The sequence below is a fragment of the Meriones unguiculatus genome, chromosome 16, assembly GCF_030254825.1.
Source record: "Meriones unguiculatus strain TT.TT164.6M chromosome 16, Bangor_MerUng_6.1, whole genome shotgun sequence".
In the NCBI taxonomy this organism is placed as follows: Eukaryota; Metazoa; Chordata; class Mammalia; order Rodentia; family Muridae; genus Meriones; species Meriones unguiculatus.
The window spans coordinates 43,150,212-43,175,294 of NC_083363.1; the positions used below are offsets into that span (position 1 = coordinate 43,150,212).

At 41.7% G+C, this 25,083-nt stretch overlaps 1 protein-coding gene across 3 annotated transcripts in view; it reads left to right on the top strand.

Moving 5' to 3' along the window:
- The first annotated feature begins 582 nt into the window (after positions 1–582).
- Positions 583–25,083, top strand: part of Tfap2d (transcription factor AP-2 delta) — a 60,922-nt gene continuing 36,421 nt past the window's right edge. Inside the window, exons 1-5 of one of the 3 annotated variants that reach the window (XM_021648333.2) lie at positions 583–907; positions 2,013–2,510; positions 5,812–5,872; positions 13,724–13,889; positions 14,053–14,171. In XM_021648333.2, the coding sequence (XP_021504008.1) occupies positions 869–907; positions 2,013–2,510; positions 5,812–5,872; positions 13,724–13,889; positions 14,053–14,171 (883 nt within the window). In that variant the 5' untranslated portion in view covers positions 583–868. Of the gene's footprint in view, positions 908–1,208; positions 1,280–1,961; positions 2,511–5,811; positions 5,873–13,723; positions 13,890–14,052; positions 14,172–25,083 lie in introns of those variants that run through there. The other 2 variants (XM_060369709.1, XM_060369708.1) reach the window with 2 other exon arrangements.

Sequence of the window (25,083 nt, forward strand, 5' to 3'; positions counted from 1 at the left end):
TTTGCCACTTGTCCCACTTCTTGGCGACAGAAACTTAGGACTGTCCATCACGGTTATTTATCTTAAAAACTGCAGAGAAAAATGTTATCCACCACCTGGTGTTGCCTTTCAGAACGGAGAAAGAGCCCAAATTCAATGTAAATATGAGAAAAACAGTATTGTTTTCACTTGGAAGAAGGCAGACACCCCAACTGGGCAAGCCTGATTCCAAAGCTTGTTGGAAAAATCAGCTTTCAGCATCCAGGGAGCGAAACCGAAAGAAACAAATGCTCAGTCATGTAAAAGAAAGGTTTAATTAATATATATTTCTGTCTGCAACATGCACATGTTGGGGGTAGATTTATATCTTCACAATAAAAAAAATGTGTAAATGCTCTCAGCAGAGATGAGTCCCCACCTCAGTTGGTATAGAAAAGCATGATAAAGGTTGTGGAAAATGGATAAAAATGTTGAAAGAACCTCCAGTTCCTTATTAGGCGAAGATACAATATTTATTCCTTGTCTCATGGGATAAATCTCTTCTGCCTATTGTCCTCCCAGTTCTCAGTGCTGATGCTTAATTTTCAAAACTTCTATATTACCAAGGGACCTACGACATCAGCCAAAGAAATTCTCAGCAAGTACAAAATCTGTTCCAGGGAGCTGCTTTTGTGCAGAGGGAAAATTTTGTTCCTACAGGTTTTTAAGTGGGTACGAGGCAAGGAGCTATCTGATCCGGGCAAAACCATTACAATTTAGATCTCTATCTACAGAACATTTTTTTTCCTTTAAAAAAAAATTGGAAAATACAAGAAGTTTTGGATTTTTTTTTTCCTGATTCTTTTTTTGGAGGGGGAAATTGCATCGTAAGCTGTTGGAGAAACCCAACATGTCAACTACCTTTCCCGGACTAGTCCACGATGCAGAGGTATTATTACTTTTTTTTTGTGTGTGTGTGAGCGCGCGCGCGTAAGTGTGTGAGTGTGTGTGAGTGTGTGAAGTGTGTGGCGGCGGCGGTGGTGGTGGCGGCGGCAGTGGTGGCAGCTTCCCCTGCCTCTAATCTATATTGGACCGTTAAGTTTAATTATAATCTGGCTTTCGGGAGAAGTTAAGGAAGGGAAGGGGAGAAAGTTCGTTATGACATCTGTCGCCAGGGAGAGCAACTCTCCTCCAAGTGAAGCCCCATTTGCCGTAATGAGGGAGAACCATAATCCTAACAATAAGGGCGGGATGGGGAGAAAGCTAGAGGCACAGAAAGGATTCTCCGGAAAGCAAAATAAACGGGAACCGATGTGGACCGGTAGGTGGACATGGGGGATGGGAAAGGACGCACCCCTTTCAAGAGGGGTTTATTCAAGGAACGGGACACAGTGGTTACGGAAGCAAGCAAGTTGAGCAATTTGCACAAACTGGAATTTATATATCCATATATATTTATATATATGGACGGTGATTTTTTTTTTTTTTTTTTTTTTTTTTTGAGTAGCCCAGACTGAACACCTCAGCATGGCCAAGCGGCATTTTTGGTGCTAGTGTCTGGCTGGAGCAGCGAGATGCAGCTTAGAGTTCTCAGCTTCTGGACTGTCCTGCTCCCCGAACCTCCCAGTCACCTGCAAACCTGGCTCCAAAGTCCGGCTCTAGGCAGGCACAAGTTGGGACTGGAAGCGTGTGAGTGAGTGAGTGCGTGTGCCTCTGTGTGTGTGTGTCTGTCTGTCTGTCTGACTGTCTGTGTGTGACTGGGTGTGCATGTGTGATGTCGCCCGCACCTATATAGGGTGGGGGATTTCCCCACCCCACCCCGCTCTCTCCACTGTGGAGACGAGGCCGCCCACCCCCAGTTCAACTGTTAGCAAAGTCAGCTTGGTGAAGGCGCTCACTGAGCCCGGCTGCTCTCCGGAGCGCGCGGTCTCTCCTCCTAGGAGAGAGAGAGAGAGAGCCAGGGAAAGCGCCCGACTCTGGGACAGTGGCGCCGTGGTTGCAAAATGACAAACCTCAAGTTTTTCTGCTCTCCCCTTTCCCCCTCTTCCTTCCAGATACGTCACGACGGATCAAACAGCTACCGCTTGATGCAGCTTGGCTGTCTGGAGTCCGTAGCCAATTCCACGGTTGCCTATTCCTCCTCCTCTCCTTTAACTTACTCCACCACCGGCACCGAGTTTGCGTCCCCCTATTTCTCCACTAACCACCAGTACACCCCGCTCCACCACCAGTCCTTCCATTACGAGTTCCAGCACAGTCACCCGGCGGTCACTCCCGACGCCTACTCTCTGAACTCGCTCCACCACTCACAGCAGTACTACCAGCAGATTCACCACGGGGAGCCCACCGACTTTATTAACCTGCACAATGCGCGGGCTCTCAAGTCCTCCTGCCTGGACGAGCAGAGGCGGGAGCTGGGCTGCCTCGATGCCTACCGCCGCCACGACCTGTCCCTCATGAGCCATGGCTCACAGTATGGAATGCACCCAGATCAAAGACTCCTGCCAGGGCCCAGCCTGGGGCTGGCCGCCGCGGGAGCCGACGACTTGCAGGTAAATAAGCATGCAGCGGATTTGTCTGCGCCTCCCCTCGCCCTCCCCCTCCCGTTCTCCATTAATGCGCTCGCTCTCTCTCTCTCTCTCTCTCTCTCTCTCTCTCTCTCTCTCTCTCTCTCTCACACACACACACACACACACACAACTTAGGGGAAGTCATCAAATTACAGGAGGAGTGTGCCGACTCAGTTCCTCTCATTGGATCAATAGCCGCGGCCCCTACCTGGGCTAGTCACCAGAAGTCTAGTGAATCTACAGTTCTAACCCTGAGAGGATATAGGTCTGCGAGTTCGGTGAAACTGGGGTTGAATAGGGGTCTCAGAGCAAGACTCCTAAAAACTGACCACCAATCAATTGTATCCTCAGTTTCCATAACTTGCAGGGTCTACTCTGAGATTTCCAGAACCTGTAGGGGAATCTCCTGATGAGTACCGGGAGAGGGGTTGTTTGTTCTCAGGAAACGGTTGGAACAGCAGTTTGAGCAAAAGTTTCACAAACATACTGGACGTCTGTGTCGAGCAAGGAAGCGCGAGCGAAAGCCTTAAAATCCAACCCCAGGAAAATAATCTGCACAGTGACTTCGCCGGAGTGTGGCTGTGTTTCTCTCTGTCTATACCCGAGCCTGTAGCCCGGCAGGATGCTGGACGTCTTTATTCTTTCTCTTCCGGTCACTCCATCTTACATAACATGCAACTCTTGGTACTGTCAAAATGAGTAAATAAAGGAAGCAAGACAGAGAGAGAAAAAGAGGGGAAAGGGAGGAAGAGGGGGCAGAAGCGAATTCAGACACCGCACAGGCCGCTACTTAATCAAGCCTGCTACTTTCTTTACGCGTTTTCCACATTCTTTGCTAAGAACAGAATTTTTAATTAAGTGATTCCATTGTTACAGATACACTGCAAATCATCCAAACCCACAAAAGCCTAGAGTAGGAACCCAGAAGAGTCAAAGCTTTTCTTTTAAAGAAGTACATCTCTGTCCATGGCGAGTCCTTCCTTTTTCTGTCTGCCCAAAACCTGCCATCGCCACGCTCCCCTGAAGACTGGGAAAGAGCACGACTTGGAGACAGAAGAGATCTCTTGTTGCGCACAGAATATCTTTCCCCCTGCTCTACCCCTGAGCAAAAGATTAATTTTAAATTAAAGAGAAAGCTCTTAGAGTTACAACAAAGAGACAGAACAACGAGATTCGTGCACAAGAAAAAAAATATTTCACTCCTTAAACCTTGACTTTCTCCCACTTATATTCACAAAATAATTTTCTACGCTTAGGGCATTTTTACATTTTTCACAAGGATCTCCTTATGTCTCAGGAGGGGAAAAAATCTGCCATTCAATGCTTAGCTCAACTAAAACCTATTTACTCCTTTTAATAGCCACGTCTGCTGCTGATTTTTTTGTATCTGTACAAATTTTTTTTCTGTGCTAGGCACAAAGCTGGGCATTTTTCAAAAGAGAGGATTAGAACATTTGCAAGCTCCAGACAAAGACGGAGTCCTCTGCAAAAGGACACCGTAGTTTATCCAATTTTCGACTTAGTGCCATTCAACTGGTCATTTGTGCAATGTCATCTGACCAGACAACATGTTCTACTCAGTAAGGGGGGAAAGTTTGTTAAGTGAAGAGATCAAGGTTTGTTTTGTCTACGAAAAGAAATATTTTAACAGTGCGCCAGAGAGTGAGAGGGAAAGCAGCCCGCTTCCTTTGGGGAGCTTGGAGTTCTTTACCCTTTACACTTCAGATATCTTCAAAAATCTTTATTCCAACCCATCTCTTATATATTTATCATTTCTTTTCTTTTTATTACTCATGTTGGAATAATATTACTCGTACTGAGGAAGGAAGCACTCTAAAATATTAGATGAAGGCGTGTGGTGTGTGATGTATACATGTTTAAAGACTTCTATATGTATAGGTAAATGCATTTATTATAATATGTATAAACACTAAGACCAGTTTATAAGTCTATGAAGTTATTCTACTCTTCTGAAGGTACTTGGCAGAATGAAAAGAAGAAAAAAAAACACCATAGCTACATTTAAAGCAAGAAGTGAGGAGGGAGTGTGTGGGGAAAACCTGTCTCTCTCCTTTTATTTCTTCCTTTTTAAAACATTCATCAGCATATGCCTCATTTCAAATGCAACAAATGTAAATATACTTTTCCCTGCACAGAATTTTAAGTGAAAGTCCAATGGTTTGAAGGGCGATCTAAGTCTGCCTAACAGATGCAAACGGTCTTGTGGCTTCAGTTCCATCTTTGAGTCCCCTAAAAAGATTTGCTATGGCCAACAAAGAAAACTGTCACACCTTTTCCCATCACCGCTTTAATTTATGCTCAGTCTCTAAGTTTTTTTTTTTTCATATTGATTTGATAATCACTTTAAGGCAGAACATTTAAAATAAGAAAGAGCTGGTGAGTAGATTGAAAAGGGGGGTCTTACAGGCCTGCCTCAATATGGTGAAAATGGGGAGGCAACAGAGAGCCAGGGCTGCAAAGGTTGTTTTGTAAAATGGGTTTTTATTATGCACCGACTCTCTCCGCATTTACTTAACTCTTCACGGGCTGTTGGGTAGGTTAACACCCTTCAAGGCCTCTTTCATGTCCAATACCTCGTTTGTTTGTAAAGGAAAATGAGCTTTTAACACGTTTTGCTTCTGAAGGGGGGGAACAGACACAGAGAGAAATTTTTATTTTTCTTAATAAAAAAATCAGCAAACCCTTTTCAGTTTTCCACCTCAAATGATCACTCAGCACCTTGAAAAGCTTGGGGATCTATAGGGGTGAATTTGAAGGTGTTTCCTCCATGAGGCCCATTTTGGATAGAATTATATGGTGCTCCTGCTTTGGGAAAAAAATAAATGATCCTTATAAGAAATTCTGATTCCTCTATGTGAAATACTTCCTCAGAGCCCCCAAGGAAACCCACAGCCCCAGACTTGACAGTTAAGCTATCATTTTCTTCACCCAGAAAATAGTGCATGTATGTTATGTCCCTTCTCTAGGACTCAAAGGGCTTCTTACTCTCTTATACCCAAATGAAAATCTTCAGCCCTCTGAAGTGTCATACTGGGGAGGGATGTAGTGTGCATACCTTAAGATGAATATAACTTTTAGATTTTACTTTAGTTTTTCTTAAAATGTTTTCCTTAAAATGCTGTTTGCCATGGAGATTGTAGCAGTTCAATGGTGCTTTCAATGATCTCGTGAGATGAGGGTCAGGGATAAGGTAGTGAAATACTTCACCCACATGGTCATGCCTGTCATATTTGAATGCTTGTATTTCTTTTTCTTTTTGAAGGGTTCTGTGGAAGCCCAGTGTGGGATTGTTCTCAATGGCCAAGGGGGAGTGATAAGAAGAGGTGAGTAGGAGTACCTTGACCTTAAACACTAGTCTCTAATCTGTTTCTTTGTTTTGAAGATCTGGAGAGACTTGTAAACACCAGATTCTCGTTGTCTGCCGATTAAGAAAAGAATTATGTTAGTCAATTACTCCAGGTCCATACAGGCGTATCTACATTAAAAAGGCTCCTTTTCATTGACACTTTAGTAATGGGTGAGCCCCATGACTTATGCTAAGAGCTAGCTACTATTCCTCACAGAATGAGGTCAGAATCAAAGTTAGGGAGAAAATTGCTGGGATTTAACAAAAGTTTTCACACTTCTTTCCCTTCACCAATACCACATCCTGGAGCAGGATTTCTGGTTTCTTTTAGGCCTAATGTGCCAGCCACAGCCTGGGTGTTTGGGGTGATGGTGTTAGCTATGGGCCTTGAGGGATTCTGTGAAACACTATATCATTTAGTTTTCCAGGAGGCTAATGAGTCCCCAATATTGTAGCTGCTTTATTTTTTTTGAAGTGTCTATAACATTTCTTTATTTCAGGGATGGTGGGAGGAGGAGGTAGTGTTAAGAGTACTGGATAAAGCTTTCTTGTTCCCATCTGTTGAGGAAAACATCTGAATCCAGACTTACCCATGGCATTGGAAAGGGGGGCGAGGCGAGAGAAGAGAGCTGTTGCATTCAGCAGAGGCACTGAAGGGGGCTGTATCTCAGATGTTCCATTTTGACAAAAGGTTTTGAACTATGACATTCACAAGGCCTCAAGGCAGTGCAGATTTTGCTGGCTTCCCTGCTTAACTGTACCCAGAGCCTCTGAAGTTTATTTTCCTAGCATGCCCATAACCCGAGGAGCACATGAGGCAAGAGGGACCAGCTGTTATCCCAACTTCATACGAATTAATAAGACGTAGCCTATTCACCAAGACTAATTCCTGCTTCAGGGCCACAGTTGTTTCTAGTAACCCAACCGCTAAACTTCTGAGGTTACCAAATAGCTGTCCCTTAGTCCATCTCCATTTCTTTCAAAGTTAGTGGGATGATTTGCTTTTTTCTTTTTTGTTGTTTTTGTTGTTGTTGTTGTTGTTGTTGTTTTTGAGGGAGAAATGTACTCTTCCAAAACAGTGAAATGTTTTGTATTTAAATGCAGATTTCATGACCTAGTGTCCACTATAAACAGAGAGAAAACAAAGGAGGTTTATCTTTTGTATCTTGGCAGTTCCAAAAGTGTGTGCATGGAACTTACGTCAAACTTAGAAGAATTACTGGCATCTGTTGTCTCGCACTTCAGAGAGTTCAAAGTTATTTATTTATTTATTTATTTATTTATTTATTTATTTTTAGCGTATGGATATTACTCTTTATAGCTATTTAAAAAGAATAATACTAAGCTCTCCAGCCAGGCCTGTATTCAGCCATAATATGGCCTGCATTTCAGCCATGTTGAAATAATATGAAAGAGAGACAAGTTTCTGAACATTAAACTTAACTACTCGTAACTTCTGGACAAGTAAAAATACACAGCGTGAAATGGGGAGTAGCTAAGTCTTACTCTTTGGGGTCTGCCGGGAAGAAAAACGCCAAAGGTGAGGCCAAGCGCTCTGGGCGCACAGGCAGCGTGGTGCTGAAGGACAGCGCCACTAATTAAGGAAGGAAGCCGGCTGCTCTCGCAGCCCAGCTTTCTGCCGCGGTTTGTGCGCGTTGTTTCCTCCTCGCTGAAGTACCTCTCCCAGCGCTTGCCTGTCACAGCCAAATGATTGTAGCAACAGCTGACAGGATGAATTCCAGGCTGAGCGCTGGAACTGCAGACGTCGTGCAATCAGTCAAGTTCCCAGGGAGAGTAAGGCAACACCTCCCTTTCACCTGACCATCCAAGCTAAGCTTTGAGGTGACTAAAAGATGGGAGTGCGCTCTTACCCTATCACAACCACAGAAGTGATGCTTCTAAGGCGACGTTTTCTTGTTCCCGTACAATTCCGTGCCTATTTGTTTCACCTTTTAAAAATCCTTCTCCTGCTTTGCTCTTTTAAACCAAGCACTGATTGTGGAGAAGAAAAGTGCAATTCCCAAGGGAAAGAACCTGGAACTTTGGAGTTACCAATCGACAAAAATCTGTAGCCCTCACCTCTGAGTAATTCAGATCCACACCTGTACTTTCGTTCATTTCCACACATCTTACAGGACAGGAACAATCTGTGGAAAGAAAGGAGTGTGGTTTTTTTTTTTTTTGGGGGGGGGGGGGTTGCTTGACTCTGTAGGTATCAATGTTCACAATTTCCAAGTGGGTAGTGAGGAGGACTTTTATATTTTGTCAGCCCTGGCAATTCCTCATGTCAAAATACTTAGAGAACCCTACTCTTCGTGGATGTGGTTGCACCCCCCACAGAACTCCTAATATCAATAGCTCAGGTCACCTCAGATTCATCTACAATAGAACTTTTAACTGTTAAATATCTGTTCCCTTCCCATACCTCCTGTTGTGGCAACATCTGTTTCTTTCCCCAATCTATGCTTCACAGACTGGTCTCCCTCAAAGTACGGGTCTTTCTGCTGCCCACTTTCTCTCCTTTATTAAGTTCTTGGACATATTTTCATTCCTGTTAGTATCCAGCATGTACAATATTAGGGAAAAAAAATACTTCACCTGGCAAGACATTCCCTGCCTTGAGAAAAGATACCTTCCTAGCTGTCCTATCTGAGGTAGGTAGGAAGAAGCCAGCCTGGCTTACAGACGGGTGGAGGGATGGGCAGTCATCAGTCCCTAAACTGTAAAGAACAAAATGTCATTTCTCAGACTCACTTTGTTAAGTGTCAATTACATTCCTCCCCCCACCCCTGTAAACGAAGGCCTCCTAGCCAAAAAAGATAACGTGGACAGACCGGAGGCAGCAGCGAGGTAATTACCACCTAGATAAAATATTTGCGGCCGCCTCGGAGGCCCGTCTCCCTGCGCGCTCACTCCCGGTTAATGGTGTGCGCGATTTTGCCCGCAGCTCCGCCGCTCCGACCATCAGAACCAATAATCTTTACTTTACCCTGCACTCGCGTATCGATAGCTTCTTTAGCCTCGGGCGTTGGCTTTGATATGTTAATATTTCTGAGTAACAAATTCTGCAGAGATCATATTAATGTTGTTCATACAGAGTGGAGCTTTGCCTTCGTTGAATATTCAGACAGTGGGTTTCAAAAGGCGCCTCTCGAAGAAATGAGGCTTCTATTTACAGGAGTCGCCTATGTTTTTAATCATTAGAAAGAAAGAAAGAAAGAAAGAAAGAAAGAAAGAAAGAAAGAAAGAAAGAAAGAAAGAAAGAAAGAGAAAGGAAGCAAGGAAAAGAAAAGAAAAGCCCACTTCTTTTTTTCCTGGTGACTGCTGAGGCCCCCTCTTGGCTCCTCCCTTTTGTCAGTCCCTTTTATTTCTCTGAGTGTTTAAAATTAAAATGTTGAGGAGAACCACCACAGTGAAGCAACTAATCATGAATGGATTCGGGGTGGGATCACGGTACGGGGTTCACTTGGATAAAGGGATTCTAGCCTTCACATACGTGTTGAAGATTGTCGAAGATGAGAAGACTCAGCCTTCCTATATGTGGGTGGAAAGTGACATTTTTGGCCGTGATCTCTTTTGTGAAATCGGGATGGCAAACTAAGAGAGAGAGAGAGAGAGAGAGAGAGAGAGAGAGGAGGTGGGGGATGAAAAAAGTGTAGAGGGGCAGCGCCCTTGTTTCGCTTTGTGATCATCTTGCCTTGCCGCCCCAGGCTAATTTCAGAAGCTTAAATACCGCTGTAGCCTCTGGGCCACGCGGAGAGGGAACCCACCGGCCACTTGCAGTCAGGAGCGATCTCCCGATTGCCCTTGGCTACACAAAATACAAACTACTTTGAATCAAAACATTTGGGGGGAATTAATACGATTTGAACTCTGCACGTTTTAAGGAAGCTGGAGTGTATCAGATCGCTGAGGTGACTGACTAGCCAAGGCTGCGTTTACATCTCGGCGCCAACATTGTCCAATCTGATTTAATTCTTTTTCAAAATGAGTCTTTCTCCAAAAGCAGCTTTAACTTCAACCGAACTGTCTACCAAGAATGGATAGGGCAGAACTGACACTTCTTGGCTTTTGTGTGTGTGTGTGTGTGTGTGTGTGTGTGTGCTCCTCTTCTCAAGGACATGCGCCTTGCCTTCGGTTTTTGAGGATTCTCCTGGGCCATGGTTGGACCTTGGGGTAACAGTCTTAGCTCCTTCTAGCAGCTTCTGGAAGGGGCAAAACAGAAGACGCATAGGTAGCTTAAATCTCCTTTCCTTTGTCGGCATCCCATCAGTGAATGCTTCCCTGAATCGCTGGACTCAAACCCATCCCTTTGGTTCTTCCACCCTTGCTGATGAAAACAGAGCAGGTGGCGACCTGGAAACTTCATACGCCCCCATTAACGCTAAAATGCACATACTTAAGACTTGAAACTCAACCTATTTTCCTCCAAAATGCATACACCAAATCATTTGGAAGCACGGTTCGTTGGACAGTTATTTTTCACGAGGAGTGGGATGCTTTGCTTATCCCCATTTTGTATTTTCCTGCTCTGAAAAATCACCACACCTCAGTGTAAAGTACTTCATGCTTTGTGGACCTGGAATACACGCTATGAGGTAGCAGCTCTCTATTCCCCATTCAGTTCCCTTTCTTTTGTTCTGCTGGGCTCCGGGAGCTCGGGCTCCGGGAGGAAACAGTAGCTCCCTGAAGTAGCACCACCTGTAACAGCTCATCCCTCCTTCTGAAGAGCACAGTTCGCTGCTGACACACCATCAAAGGTGTGGGTGATGGAAACTAAGTCTCCACCTCTTCGCTGTCTGATCGCAATTAATACCTGCTGCCATAGGGGGAGGGGATTCCCACGGGCAGGTGTAGAGAGTTGGTAAAGGGAGAAAGGCTAGAGGGGGAAACAGCAACAGCCCAGAAAGATCCCACTCCACCTATCGGACAACAGCACCTCGCGGAAATGAAACCGCAAAACAAACAGGGACAGGAAACTCTTATAACCGCTTACACATTTTTAATGTGTCAAGGAAAAAAAAAGAGCGATCACTGGAGATGAAGAAGGGGAGGAAAAAAAATCCCTACCGTTTGTATTTCTTTCATTTGAATTGTAAACATCTGTTTGGCTGTAAGGCGAACAGAACATTTATTTCGCTCCTAAGATTTGGACTAATTATGTCAACACCAGTGGTTGGTGGAGTGGGAGGGTGCATTTGAGAACTGGCGTACTGGGGCCTAGCGGGCTGAGGCAAGCTAGGAAGTATTGATCATACCTGCTGAAGCGCCAGGGGGGCCTCTTGGCACAACTGGGTGTGTTCTGGGGCGGGGGAGGGGGGCCAGCAGAGACTCCTAGGAGACACGCAGTGCTACATGCTCTACACGTCGGGAGTGAGAACAGGGCTTTAGCGCTTGGCTTCCCACTAGGTTGCAGTGCAAACTATGGGTAAATGAATGTCAAACATCATAGCGCCGCCCTGCTGATGCGGTAGCTTCCCAGCACGGAGTTGGTGTTGTGTGCCCTTTACTCAGGCTACTGAGTGTGCGTGGACATCTGTCCACTTCCTGAGCCAGCTCATCGGCTGGAGGGGGAGGGGAGAGAAGAGCGGATGTGAACACCTTCAGCTTTCAAATAGACAGACTAAGCAAGGAAGAATTGTTCTCCCAGCCAGTAGGCCAGGTTCCTATTGGTTACCAGTGTTTTCTTGTTGTTGTTTTTTGCTTGTTTGTTTGTTTTCCCACCATGGCATGAAACAGAAGGACAGAAACCCCGGGCTAACCAAGAGAAGTGCAGCTCCAGCCTTCTTCAGGCTATTCAGGATCTACCAGAGTATGAAGGACATTCTAAACCTGTGTTATTCTGTGCCAGGTCTGGTCCTAACTACAGGCTTTGGCTAACTATTTTCTGTTACTTTGGCAGAATGTGCCTTTTATTTAAAAGCAACAACAAAACAAACAAACAAACAGGTCCTAGACAAGTGATCCTGAGGAGACCATTCTTGACTGCTTAAATAGTTACTCATTAGAATTTACAGATTCACAAGAAATAGTTCTTTCCAAATTTATGAGCACTGGCCTCCTGTGCATTGTTTTCTCTATATACATTGTTTGTCTGTGGGGAGAGGAGAACTCCTTAGAAGTTCTGCATGACCTACCTGACTCTGTCACTGAAGTCATCCCCCAACTGGAATGCTGAACAGAAAATGAGTATTACCCAACATCTGTAAGAGATGAGGAGCCTCAGAGGCACCACGAGGACCCGGAGGAGGGGAACACAGGATGATTACTATGTTGTGTTGGATTGGTGAGGTCCATTTTGAGAGTTCTCATCATCACTGCAGGTAGCCTCAGGTCCTTTAGCTAGGTTTTACCATGTCACTACCTTCCTTACAAATGCAAAACCCTGGTTATCGTGACTTTATTTTTTTTCTCTGCCCTCCTGAAAAGTAACCCACTGGGAAGAAAGCTATCAGGTTCCCCAGGTTGATGTAAACTCTACAAGTTGCCCAATCTTTAGCCAGAATAAGAGAGTTCCCCAAGGCTGCAACGATGCCACGTATCAAAGCAACAGAAATTCCCTTTAAAGATTCCGTGACATAAAAAATAAAAGAGTCTAGAGTTGATGGAAAATCCTGAATACAAAATAAATCCTTGAGGCAATTTGTGTGTGCATAAAGCATATTCTTAATATGCAGCCTGTGTAACTTACCTAATACAATGCCTATTTCAGCATAAACCAGAAGTCCAACCTGGATGGAGGAGTAAAAATGCTCAGGGCCTCCACAGTTCACAGACGGCTACGTGGCCTACCCAGAGGGTACCCTGGGAACAACTTGCTTTCAATTAAGCCAAAGGGTGATCGCTTTTGAATGCCACAGAGGCTTGGAACATAAGAAGTTAGCCTTATGTCCCAAGATCAAATCCCCATTGTCATAGCAGGGTGGGCTTTGGATGGGGATTTTTCCATTAAGTTAGCAATTGGACATTAAGGAACTATGACCATAAGTCTTCAAGTGGGAGATGTCTTAGTTTAGAGAATGGAATATGCTGCTTCTGCAGGAGGAAGGCTCAAGAGGCTCTGTAGGACTTGCTCCGGGAACTCCGCCATGGTAATATTGCTTTGGTGATGCTGTCCTTAATGGTTATCATTGCCCTGAACCCTAATAGTAATCATGTAATGGTGAAGCATCCATGGTAACAATAATAGCAGTCATATTTAACACAAGTAATTAGCTTATTTAGCACAAGTAATCAACGCTGGGTCTTAACAGTGTGTTTGACTACCTGTGCTGACAAAGCAGATTGAAGTGTGCTGCGCAGATCTGACTGTATTGTCACCTGCATAGATTGGAAATGTCTGGCGATGATTTTTTTAGTGTTCATAGAGATTGTTGACTTTAGCTGCTGGAAAGATGAGGGAAGAAAGAAGGTAGTTTGTAAACATTTTGAAAAAAGAAAAGCATGCATCAAAAGTTTCTATCCGTTCTGTATATGGGAACAATCATGTATAACTGTGAGTCAACAGCAATTTTTTTTGTTTGTTTAGCTGATGATTTGGGGGTATTAATGTACTGCTGTGTTCCTTGATGTAAAAGGTCCAAATTACCACTGTAGAGGCAGCCTCTGTTCTTTCTAGAAAGTGCTAACGTTGGCTGGAATGAGAATGGTACGCACAAATTCATTCTCTTTATGAATCCTGATTAACTTGGAGGGATATCTTCTGAGTAGCCTTATTTACGTGGTAGATAAACACAACCGCTGCCTGACATCTCTTGGTACTACCTGCTGTCCACAAAGCTATATTCTTTAACTATTACTAATATACACACTTTTTCCCCCCTCAAAGGTGGCACCTGTGTGGTCAACCCCACAGACTTGTTCTGCTCAGTTCCTGGTCGGTTGTCCCTTCTCAGTTCTACTTCCAAATACAAGGTGACCATTGCTGAGGTAAAGAGGCGTCTCTCACCACCCGAGTGCCTCAATGCTTCGCTCCTGGGAGGCATTCTGAGGAGGTAAGCAGAAAATGTGTCCTGCCACTGTGTAACTGATATCACTCTCTAGTCCTCTGTCTTTTCATTTTCCGTCCACTGTATCATCCCCTGTGAGGTCACGTCATCTCACAATTTCTTCTACGTGTTGTCTAACCAAGCTTAATTTGTATGTGATTTTGGACAGAGCAAAATCCAAGAATGGTGGTCGTTGCCTGAGAGAGAAACTGGATAGGCTTGGCCTAAACCTGCCGGCTGGAAGACGGAAAGCAGCCAATGTCACCCTCCTCACTTCCCTAGTCGAAGGTATGACTTTCATGTTCATCCAGGAAATAAGGAGACACTGGCTTCAGTCCCACTCAAGCCTTGGTTAGTTTACCGCAGTTTTGTTAAGGGTAACAGTTAACAGTTATAGGAGAATTTCCTGGTTAATTTTTGACAAGGACTAACTTTGTCTTATTAGAAAATATAGCTAATTCATGGGACATCAACTGACTTACTGATCTTGACGATCATAAAAAAGAAGTAAGAAGACAATGGGAGATGCGATACTATTCCAAGTATTCCTCAGACAACAGCAGCAAAAAACCTGGTCGTGGTCTTCTCATCTCCTCTTAGCTTACAGTTTGAATAAATCTAGTTTAACCCATTGTAACTGAGTACAAGATCCATGGGATAAACAACCTTACCTGCTTGATAATGTTACTAAGCCTGAAAGCACATTGCATTAAACATAGACATTTTGACAAGGTTTCACTATGTAGCTGTAGCTTGCCTGGACCTCACAGAGAACTTCCTGCCTCTGACTCCCAAACGCTGGGATTAAACACGCAAAAGCTTGTTGACATTTTTTAAAGCACATTGATGTCCATACCTATGACAGGGTAAATTGAATCAGACAGAGTTTGATATTAAGAAGCAGTACCTAGAGGGAGGTAGAATTGTCCTGCCAGGAGTTGCATTTTCTCTCATTTGTTTTCCTTTGTTTCTTCTGAAAGGACTAAACTGAACATTTTCGTGAAATCTTTTTCTAAAGCACCAGCTTTGTAGGGTATTGAATGTCAGAGGAAAGCTCTTCAAGGACCAAGACTACTACTGCTTTAAGTATAAATAGTGGATGGCTTTTTTTTTTCTTGCCAAGTTTTTTAAGAACATACCTGTGAGACATTTGTTACATCAGCTACCTTATGCATATGACGCTATAGGGAGTGGGGAGTGAAAAGTATAAGTTATTACATCAACTTTTCCCCTGTTACAAATGTGGAGCATGTATTTGTGTAACTTCAAGAATATCTAAGATCTTAGCCAGATACTGAACACACAATAGTAATCTAGCATATGGGATGCTGGCTGAAGGCCAGCCTGGGTTACATAGTAAATTCCAGTATACCTTTGGTTACTAAGCAAAATGCTTATAGCAAAGCAAACAAACAAACAAAAAACTAAAAGGAAAATATACTGACTATTCTTAACATTTGTCTTGACAAAAAAAAGGCTTTGTTGATTCTGTTATCAACAATTGTCTTTTGTTTTTGTTTGATTAGTTGTTTTTGGTTTGGTTTAGTTTGGTTTGGTTTGGGGAAATGATTTTTAATAAGCCAGTCTGACTCCATGACAGGCTTCAAAATTGGCTTCCAACTGAATAGGCCTGAGTTTCTATTTCTGGGAACAGGAAGTGACAGTCCATGGACAACCATATACACTAACTTAGTAAAGTCCCCAAGCACTTGACCAGTCAAATTAAAGGTCAGTTAGAAAGGCTTTGTGTAGCTAGTCAAAATGATACTTTGTTACCTGGGCACTCCCTGAAGTCCTCCAACTGCAGAACTAATCATGAGTTCTCCCGAATCACCTAGATCAGCAATTCCTGGGCCTGGAATTCATATCAATCCTCCTGCTTCAACCTTCAGAATGATTAGATTATAGGCATCTATCAGCAAGCTCAGCCTAGGAACACCTTTGCTTCCCGCCCTAATAAAACAACAACAACTACCCCAATAAGACTTTGGCAGAAAACATTTCAGTTTAATCAAAGTTACTCTTAGATGGTGGCTATGGCTGATCATAAATCTGAACTCTGCAGTGACCAAAATTCAGGCTTTATGAATTTTAACATGGTACTTAAGAGTTTTGGGATTCTGAAGTATTTTGTGCTTAGAATTTCATTTTAGGATATTCAACTAGTACTTTCATGCAAGCATTTTAAAATCTGAAAAGTAGCTTCCAAAATCCAAAACACTCTGGGCCTGAGCATTGTGGGTAAATGATATTTGGCCTATACCATGCCCTGATTCAGGGTTTGTGTTGGCTGTGACTGGAAGCTGATCTGGTGATAGAGACATATTACTTTTTATCCATATATATGAACTGGCAAGCGTAGAGCAAGAATAAAAAAATAAAGAACAGACCTGACAGGTTCAGTGTTTTAAGACAAGGTCTCACTGTATAAGAAACATTAGCCTGGAACTCATATCAATCATCCTAACTAATTATTGATGAAAATGCAGGTTTCTTTCCGTTCATTTGAAGTAAAAATGTTTTTCTTAAATGAATTTACACACACACACACACACATATATTGAAAAAGCATTTTTCTGTGTAGCCCTAGAACTTGCTCTGTAGACTACGCTGGCCTCGAACTCAGAAATCTGCCTGCCTCTCCCTCCCGAATACTGGGATTAAAGGTGTGGACCAACACCATCTAGTTTGATTTATTTTTTAAAGGAGAAAACACTTAGACGTAATACCACAAATTTGAGAGTCACATAAATGATAGACTATGAGTAATTCATTTCCCCCCAGAAATTCTCAAGCTATTTTCCTATCATAAAATTGTCTATCCTCTCTCTTTTTTAATATTAAGATTTATTTATTTTTATTTGATGTGTACAAGTGTCTTTCTTTAATGTATGTCTGTGTACCATGCGTGTGTTTGGTACCTGGTGAGATTATAAAGAGACCTTGGATGCCCTGGTACTGTCCTTACAGAGAGCCATGAGTCACCATTCAGGCTGTTAAGCATCAAGGCTAAGTTTCCTGGAAGAGCATCCTGTTCTCTCAACTGTTGATCCATCTCTTCAGCCCCTATCTCAGCTTTCTTTTCAACTTATAATTTTGTGGAAAAGATTATACGATTTCTTCACCATTATTTAGTCACATCTCTCTATCTCTTGGATTTTCTACATTATCTTAATTACCAGGAGCTAGACACTTGGATTCCTTTAAGTATCTCTTTTTTGTGTGATTTCTCTTTTTTAATAATTTTTATTTTTTATATTAATCACAGGTTATTTACTTTGTATCCCAGCCATAGCCCCCTTCCTCATTTCCTCCCAATCCCACCCTCCCTTTGTCATCTCCTCCCTGCCCCTTTCCAAGTCCACTGATAGGGAAGGACCTCTTCCCCTTCTATCTGACCCTAGCTTATCAGGTCTATTTGGGACTGCCTGCAATGTCCTCTTCTGTGGCCTTGCGGGGGGGCGGGGGGGCTGTGTCGAAGAGCTAGCCATTGAGTTCATGTCAAGGCTTTGCCTGTAACTCTTACAGCAGCCAAGGTGAGTTTAATAGTTTTTTCAGGCACCTATGTGACCCAGTACAGGAGTGAAGCTCAGTCAAAACCAATGTCTGGTACAATATTTGACCACCAAAGACAAAAGACCTTGTTCTAGAGCTAGCTGTGTATTTAAATGTAAATTTAAATACACAGCTAGGGATTAAACTCGTCCTTTGGAATCTTTTTTTTTTTTTCAGTGAGACCCTTCTATTCTTTTTTTTAAACTTTTATTAATTACACTTTATTCATTTTGTATCCCCCCATAAGCCCCTCCCTCCTCCCCTCCAGTCCCCCCTCCCCCCCTTTCTGCATGCATGCCCCTCCCCAAGTTCACTGATAGGGGAGGTCCTCCTCTCCTTCTTTCGTCTTCACTTCTCCTTCTTACTCATACTGTGAATTTTCATATGTCTGTTTCAGGATCTAGAGTATAGCAGAGATGTCAGACTATAGAATAAGCTACTTAATCTAGAGGGGGTGTCTTCTTGAAGAGATGCTGAGCAATTTCAGAGTGTTCTATGCCTAGGAAGCATTCAAAGCACTTGGGCACGGAACTACTGTTGTAGTTTTGATGGTCTTGCTCTGTGCTTATTACTCATGGGCTGGTAACTTAGGAAGTTTTGCCCCCTGCAGGTCACTCTGCAACAGCCTTTGCAGAGACAGTTGTTCAAAAGTGTAGAGGTAGTCAGTGAATTTGTCATTGTTGCCCATCAGCTTTTTCTTACCTGCATTTTCCTGCAGTCATCAGCATTTAGTGTAGGAGGGAAGCTCTGATCACCAGAGTGGAATACTTTATGGATCAGTCTTGCTGCTTCTGCAAAACCTAACATAGCTTTGTCACGCAACCTCTAGGGTTCCAAAACACCATTCATTTAAGTTGTTCGATTTAAGTGCCTACAACAGCAGTGGTGAAGGAGGCCAAATTGTCATTTTTCCTCCTCATCATCATCTTTCTGTCTTCCCACCTCTCTCAGTGGTATGGAGGATCAGCAAAAGAAATGTTTTCTTTCCAAAGACTGTACATAGCTTCACTTTGGTCTCTGTTAAATGGAACCCCCTGTTACTGTCGATGACTTCTTCAGTGTCCACATCTGTAAATTTCCAGACCTGCTCTGTGTTTCCCACCTGGTGGAAATTAGTGTTTCACCTGCAAAATGTTAACCATGAGCACTCACTCCTTGACCTCCTAAGAATATCATTTTAAAAACTGGCATTGATGTTGGAATGGTTAGTTAACCTTACCGAGCTCCATTTTCCTCATTTATAAACAAAGACTGCAGAGTCTACCATAAAGTAGGGAAATGCTAGTTGTTAAGCTCGATATCGCTCCTCAGCGTTCAGCAGCTTGCCTTTTCCTGGCCTCAGTCTGACTCATTCCTCATTAGTCATCCTCCTTTCTGTCACTGTCTCATCAGGGACCAAGAATGGAGAGTTCTTTTCTGTCTGTAACAACGACACACTTCTCTAAGTCCTAAGAGTCTTGTTAATATGGTCTGAATGAACAAAGGAATGGAACCCATTATCTTACACCTTGTGCCATTTACTACTGTTAAATTTGTGAAAATCTATCACTTGATCATGCCTGAGAGTAGGGGTAAGCTCAGGCTGTGCTAGAAAATGTTGTCTCTCTCTCTGAGCAGAGGCTTCTCGACAATCACTCAAGAATATATGAAGAAACAGCCAAGTGACCAAGGGTTAGTAACATGGCTCAGCAGGTAGAGGTGCCTGCCATCATATCTGGTCATGACCTGAGTTTGATCCCCTAGCTTGAAGAGGTATGCTGTGACACTTGCATCCCCACCCCTCCAGCACACACACAAAAAAATGTAACAAATTTTCACTACTCAAAATATATTCTCAAAACAACCATGCTTTGATAGTCTAACACCGTATTTATCCAACTCTGTATTTTATGGCTTCTGTATAATCAATGACATTAACATCAGTTAAGCCCTTGGCATCAGGGTGGCACAAAAGCACCTAAAGGTGATTAATTATTCCATTCCACTCTAGTTTTCTTTCACATAAGCCTCAGAAAGAGTTGAAATTGTGGCTTCTGGGGATGAATAAGCCTGTGTGGACTCACAGCTACCTATCACCTACTACCGGGAGGCGCATCAGTTATCCCAAGTGTTTTTATTTCTGAAGCAGTGTCAGTAGCAGCATCCTATTGCTGAGGTTGTGGTGAAGATTCACTGCAATCCCTGGAAACCCTTGAGCATGATGAGCTGCCCAAGCAAGAAAACGAAAACTTAAAGATTAACTGTTCTCTGTAGGATTATACAGTCAGGAACCACGGGGAGAAGGGTCCAGACCTTCAGCTTTGCAGACCCAAAGTCTACTTTCCATTTTGATTTGTTTCTGTGTCATGGTGAGCTGCCACAAACTTGATTCTTAACTGGAATGAAAGAAAAGGCCAGAGGCTGCAGTCTGTTTTAACTCTGCATACTGTCCCCGCCACTCTTGTTTCTTTTTTTACCTATTACTAACTACAGGGTTGTAAAAATCCTGGTAAATCTTCTGTCAATTAATTCCCCAAAATGAGAATGGCGTTAACCTTGGCTTTTTCTTCTAATTTGTAGTGATCAGTAGCATTATTTAAAAGTTACTGACAAAGTTTACAAAACTCTTTTACTCAAAACGTAATAAAACTGCATCTTTAGAATGGGGAGGAGGTCCCCCCTATCAGTGGACTTGGAAAGGGGCACGGTGGAGATGAGGGAGGGAGGGAGAGACTGGGAGGGAATGAGGGATTGGGACACGGCTAGGATACAGAGTTAATAAAATGTAACTGATAAAAAAAATAATAATAATAAAATAAAATAAATTTTCAAAAAAAACTGCATCTTTAAAATAAGAGGAAAAAGTATGTTTGTGTTTGTGTACGTGTATGTGTGTGAAGTGTGTGTGTGTGCATGCATGTGTGTGTACCTGTGTGTACATGGCATGTGTGCTTATAGGTATACCTGTGTGCGCACACACGTGCATACATGTAGAGTTCAGAGAATAACCTCATGTTGGTCCTCATTTTTTACCTTGTTTGCATCCTGGTCAAGGAACTTTGAGATAGTCTCCTGCCTCCAACTCCCTTCTTGCATTAGGAGTGCTGGGAGTTGAGACATGTGCCGTACTCTCTGCCCTTATTTCCTTTCTGGGTATCCAAACTCAGGTCTTTCCTCTTGCACCCCAATCCCTTTACCAACTTTACCGCAGCCTAACAGAACTAATCTTATCTTCCATATCCTGTCTGCTCTGTTTCTGACCCTGAACCTATGTGACTACATTTCCAATAATGAAGGAAACACGGCTTAAACAGCAGAAAATGCTTTCCTGCAGGCGAGAGAGGTGGCAAGTGAAGTTTCTATATGTTCTATTCTGTATTTTTCTTTAGAGAAAACTCTTGCCCACTCCTTGTGACTTAAAGAGAACAAAACCCTCTAGAGTCATTGTGCCTGACTATTAGTGATACCATTTCTTCAATCCATGCTCAACACTGATCAGGTATCTAAGGAGTTTAAGAGTAACCTTCACACAGGCATCTGCACACAGTAAACCTCACAGTACAGGCTTATTTTGATAAACCAGGATAAAAGGCTAACAACCTTGAATGATCACGGCATGTGTGTTTGTCTGATAGGGTGACCATTCTAGGCCTTTCAAACATCCCTCATTGGTCATCCCCTGTGATAAAAAAATGGTCATACTCATTCTAAAACTGCAGGTAATGTGAAAAGCAAGGACTTGATAGTTCTCATTGATGCTCACTTCAGTTACACAATTACTAGGAAAAACAGGAAATAAGGGACGCTAGTTTTCCCTTTTGCACACAGAGAATCTGGCACTGCCATGTCTTTGGGGGCACTGTTTTGCATTTCAAAGCTAACAGTAGACTTGACCTCAATATATTTAATTATAACAGAACTTAGTCACTCATTGTAAGGCCATTTTAGGCTTCTTCTTCTTTTGTTCAGGTCAATGAGAAATACAAATAAATTTCTTCTTTGCACAAAAGCGTTCCTAAAAAGGATGTTCTTCTTTAATAACTAGTAATTTGGTAACAATTAAATATTGCTATGTAATATCTCAGGGCTTTTTTTTTTCTCCAGGGTTCATTAGTTGATCCCAGTGAACCTTTCTGGACACACAAGTACCACCTGGAGGTTTTCTTCTTACCCTGTCTTCTTACTTGCTACTCCCCTGATTTCTCGTTCTGACTCTTCTTCTTTTTACCATTCTTTTCACTGTGGGGTGAGAATAAATATTTGCTTATAGAAGAAGAGAAGCAGGATGCTATACAATTTCATCTGTGTTTAAACAAGTTCTCAAAGTCCTTGTACTCCTCTCCCTACCCATGGAGAATACCGGTGTGTGTGCTGTTTGCCTGGATGTTTTTTCTGTTGACCATTATCAGTAGACCATTTTTCAGTAGGCTTACTGAAAAATTCACATCTTTAAGATGTTTTCTAGTCTCTTTCTGCTTTTTTAAAATGCTGCTTTTCAAAGACTATGGCTCGGCTGCTGGGCTGTTCAAGCATTTAATTTCTTACTTTTTTCTATTCCTTACATTTATCAAAATTCATAGATCATATTGAAATATCAAAATGTTAAAACTACCTATGTTAATATACAAAAATCTTTGAGTTCAAAATAAAATCTTTCTAAGAACAGGATAGAGAGTGATTTTGCTCCTTTATGAATACATTTTAAAACAGACAACACATGAAAATGATACAAAAATCCAAATGTTACAAAAGTATATACACTGTTTCCAAGGCTTCCAATTCCTTTTGCAGAAGAAAACAAACACAACTTGTTCCTCTGTTTCTTTCCAAGAATATAAGTATGTATGTGTTTATTTCATTTTATGAAGAAATTAGAGTATTCTTTGACATGATTTTGTACTTTATTTTTTTGTACTTTGTTTTAATGCTTCTTCTTTTCCTAACACATAAGAGTTGTTGGTTCTTTCAAACACTGATGACATTATATTGAGTTAACACATTACATTTTATTTTTAATTATTTCTTTTATTTTTTGAGTTTATAATATAATTGCATGATTTTTCCTTCCCCTTTAGTCCATCCAAACCCTTCCATATACTCCCCGTTGGTCTCTTTTAAATATCCGTGACATCTTTTTCATTAACTGTTTTTACATACAAGTAAAACTTATATCGATTAAGTGATTTGTAGTGATGTATTTAGGAACACACCCTGAAACTTAATGAGTCCTCTAATTGATATCTCTAAAGCATTTTTCATTTTTGACCAAATAAATAGTGCTACAATGAATAGCTTCCTGTTTGTATACGTACACAAACATCCAAGAATATTTATGATAAATTTTTAGGAACAATGTTTCAGAGACAAAAATATAGATAATGCAATTTTGGTAGACTGCATGCAGATTATTCCCAGTTTCCGCTATAAATGTTCACTCTTACCACAATGTGGCTAAGACATCTGCACAGTAGTGCCTCCTTGTGCTTTTGTATAAATGATGTGCTCTCAAGTTTTACTGTTTGCTAATTTGATACACTGAAGAAAATCTCTCTCTTAAAATTTAGGTTCAACAGATGCTTAAACTTTTTAAATTTTTTTGTTTGTTTGTTTTCTGAGACAGCGTTTTTCTGTGTAGCCTTGGCTTTCCTAGACTCGCTTTGTAAACCAAGCTAGCCTTGAACACAGAGATCCACCTGCCTCTGTCTCCCCAAATTCTGGGATTGCAGGCATGTGCCACCATGCCTGGCTAAACTTTTGTGAGCTTTTCTTTTTATACATTGACTTTGTGTTTATAGCATAACTTTTGATATTTTTAATTTATAGAAAAGTTGATTGTTGCACCTCCTTATCACTGAAATTTTATTTGTTTACTGTTACAGGGATTTTTTGCTTATTTTCACCTTTCATTAAAATTATTTATTGTAAGGCTGGAAAGATGGCTCAGTGGTTAAAAGCACAGTTTCCTCTTCCAGAGGTCCTGAGTTCAATTCCCAGCACCCACATGGTGGCTCACAACCATCTACACTGGCATCTGATGCCCTCTTCTGGCAAACAGGTGTACATACAGAGAGAGCACTCATATACTTAAAATAAATAAATAAATCTTTAAAAATTATGTCTTGTAATTTCAGACATATATGTGTATAATATTCTTTAATCATAATTTTTGTACCATTATCCTCTTTAATTCCTTTCTTGTAACTATTTCAGGCATTTGACATGTCTGATTATGTAATCATATTTTTCATGTAGTTTTTGAAATTTCAGTTTTGATTTTAGGACTTTAAACAGGCTCCTTTAGTTTCAAAAATCACAAAAGAATCATCTTATATTTTAAATTATTTCATGGTTTCACTTTTTATGCTTAAATCTTTGATCCATCTGGAATTTTTTTTGTTGTTGGATATATGGTATAGATCCAACTTTATTTCTTTCCAGATGGCACCCAGTTGTCCCAACACCTTTTATTAATAATCCATCCTTTCTCTATTAACTTGAAAAACCAGCTACATTCTCCACTACATTTCTTAATATGAGTATGCTTTTTTAAGAAAACAATGTCTTTGTTTCCTTAATCATGATATTTTTATTCCTATTACCACATTTTTTTCTTGTTTCCAGAATTATATTATACCAGCCAAGTATGTCAGTATTTTAAGAACATATAGCCAGACAGAACTCAAACAATTTGTTAGTAACTCAATTTGTTATTAACTGAATTAAACCATAGACTCCTCATATTAAAGATTATGCCTAGCGCATCTGCATAAGGCTTTGTTTTCCTCTTAGGAGAGAGATTTTCAGCCACAGCCGAAGAAAAGTAGTACCTCAGGCACTTTTGTGAAAAGCTCAGGTCATAACGCCAGAGATTAGCTAATATTGGGGCAATCCACTTTCTTTTGTGAAAGCAAAGACATGAGTCAGAAGGATAGCAAAGGTTCGGACACTATATCTTCAAGTGTAGCGTGTTTTATTAAGTAGCTCCAATGACGTAATGATATGCTCTTGTCTACTTGAGTTTGTAGTAGGTACTTACTCCTTCTAGTAAGTTTCTTTTGTTTGTATTTCGTGCTGTTTGTTGGAGTGCCTCACAGGACTGTTATGATTAAGCAATAAAATATATGAGTGAAATATATTTCAGATATTGTGATAATTACAGGGCATTGAAGGGGGTACAGAACTATTGCTTTGGGAAATAAACTGTAGATATTTGAAAATAATCATTTATCTAGGGAAATTGCCCGATGATGAGACATGTAACTGTGTCAAAGATACAGGGAAGTAGAGTTGTAGACTTCACTGCATTCAGGAAAAGCTTGAAGACAGAGCAGACAGGTTATCTTGGTGCTTGAGCACTAGAATTTCATTGTGATTTCATATTATAAGAAAATGTATTTGCAGAGACTCGCAGTGCAGGCCTGTGATGACAGCTACTTAAGAGTCTGAGGCAGGAAGATTACAAAGCTCATGACCTGCCCTGGCTACAGGATGAATTCAAGGGCAGCGTGGGCAATTCAATGAGACCTTATCTCAGAAAGAAGAAATGAAGAGGGCTGAGGATGGAACTTGGTGTTGGAATAGAATACATGAGGTCTTAGGTTGAATCTGCAATGCTGCAGAAGAGAGAGAAAAGAGTTTATTAGTGTGTGTGTGTGTGACATTTGTT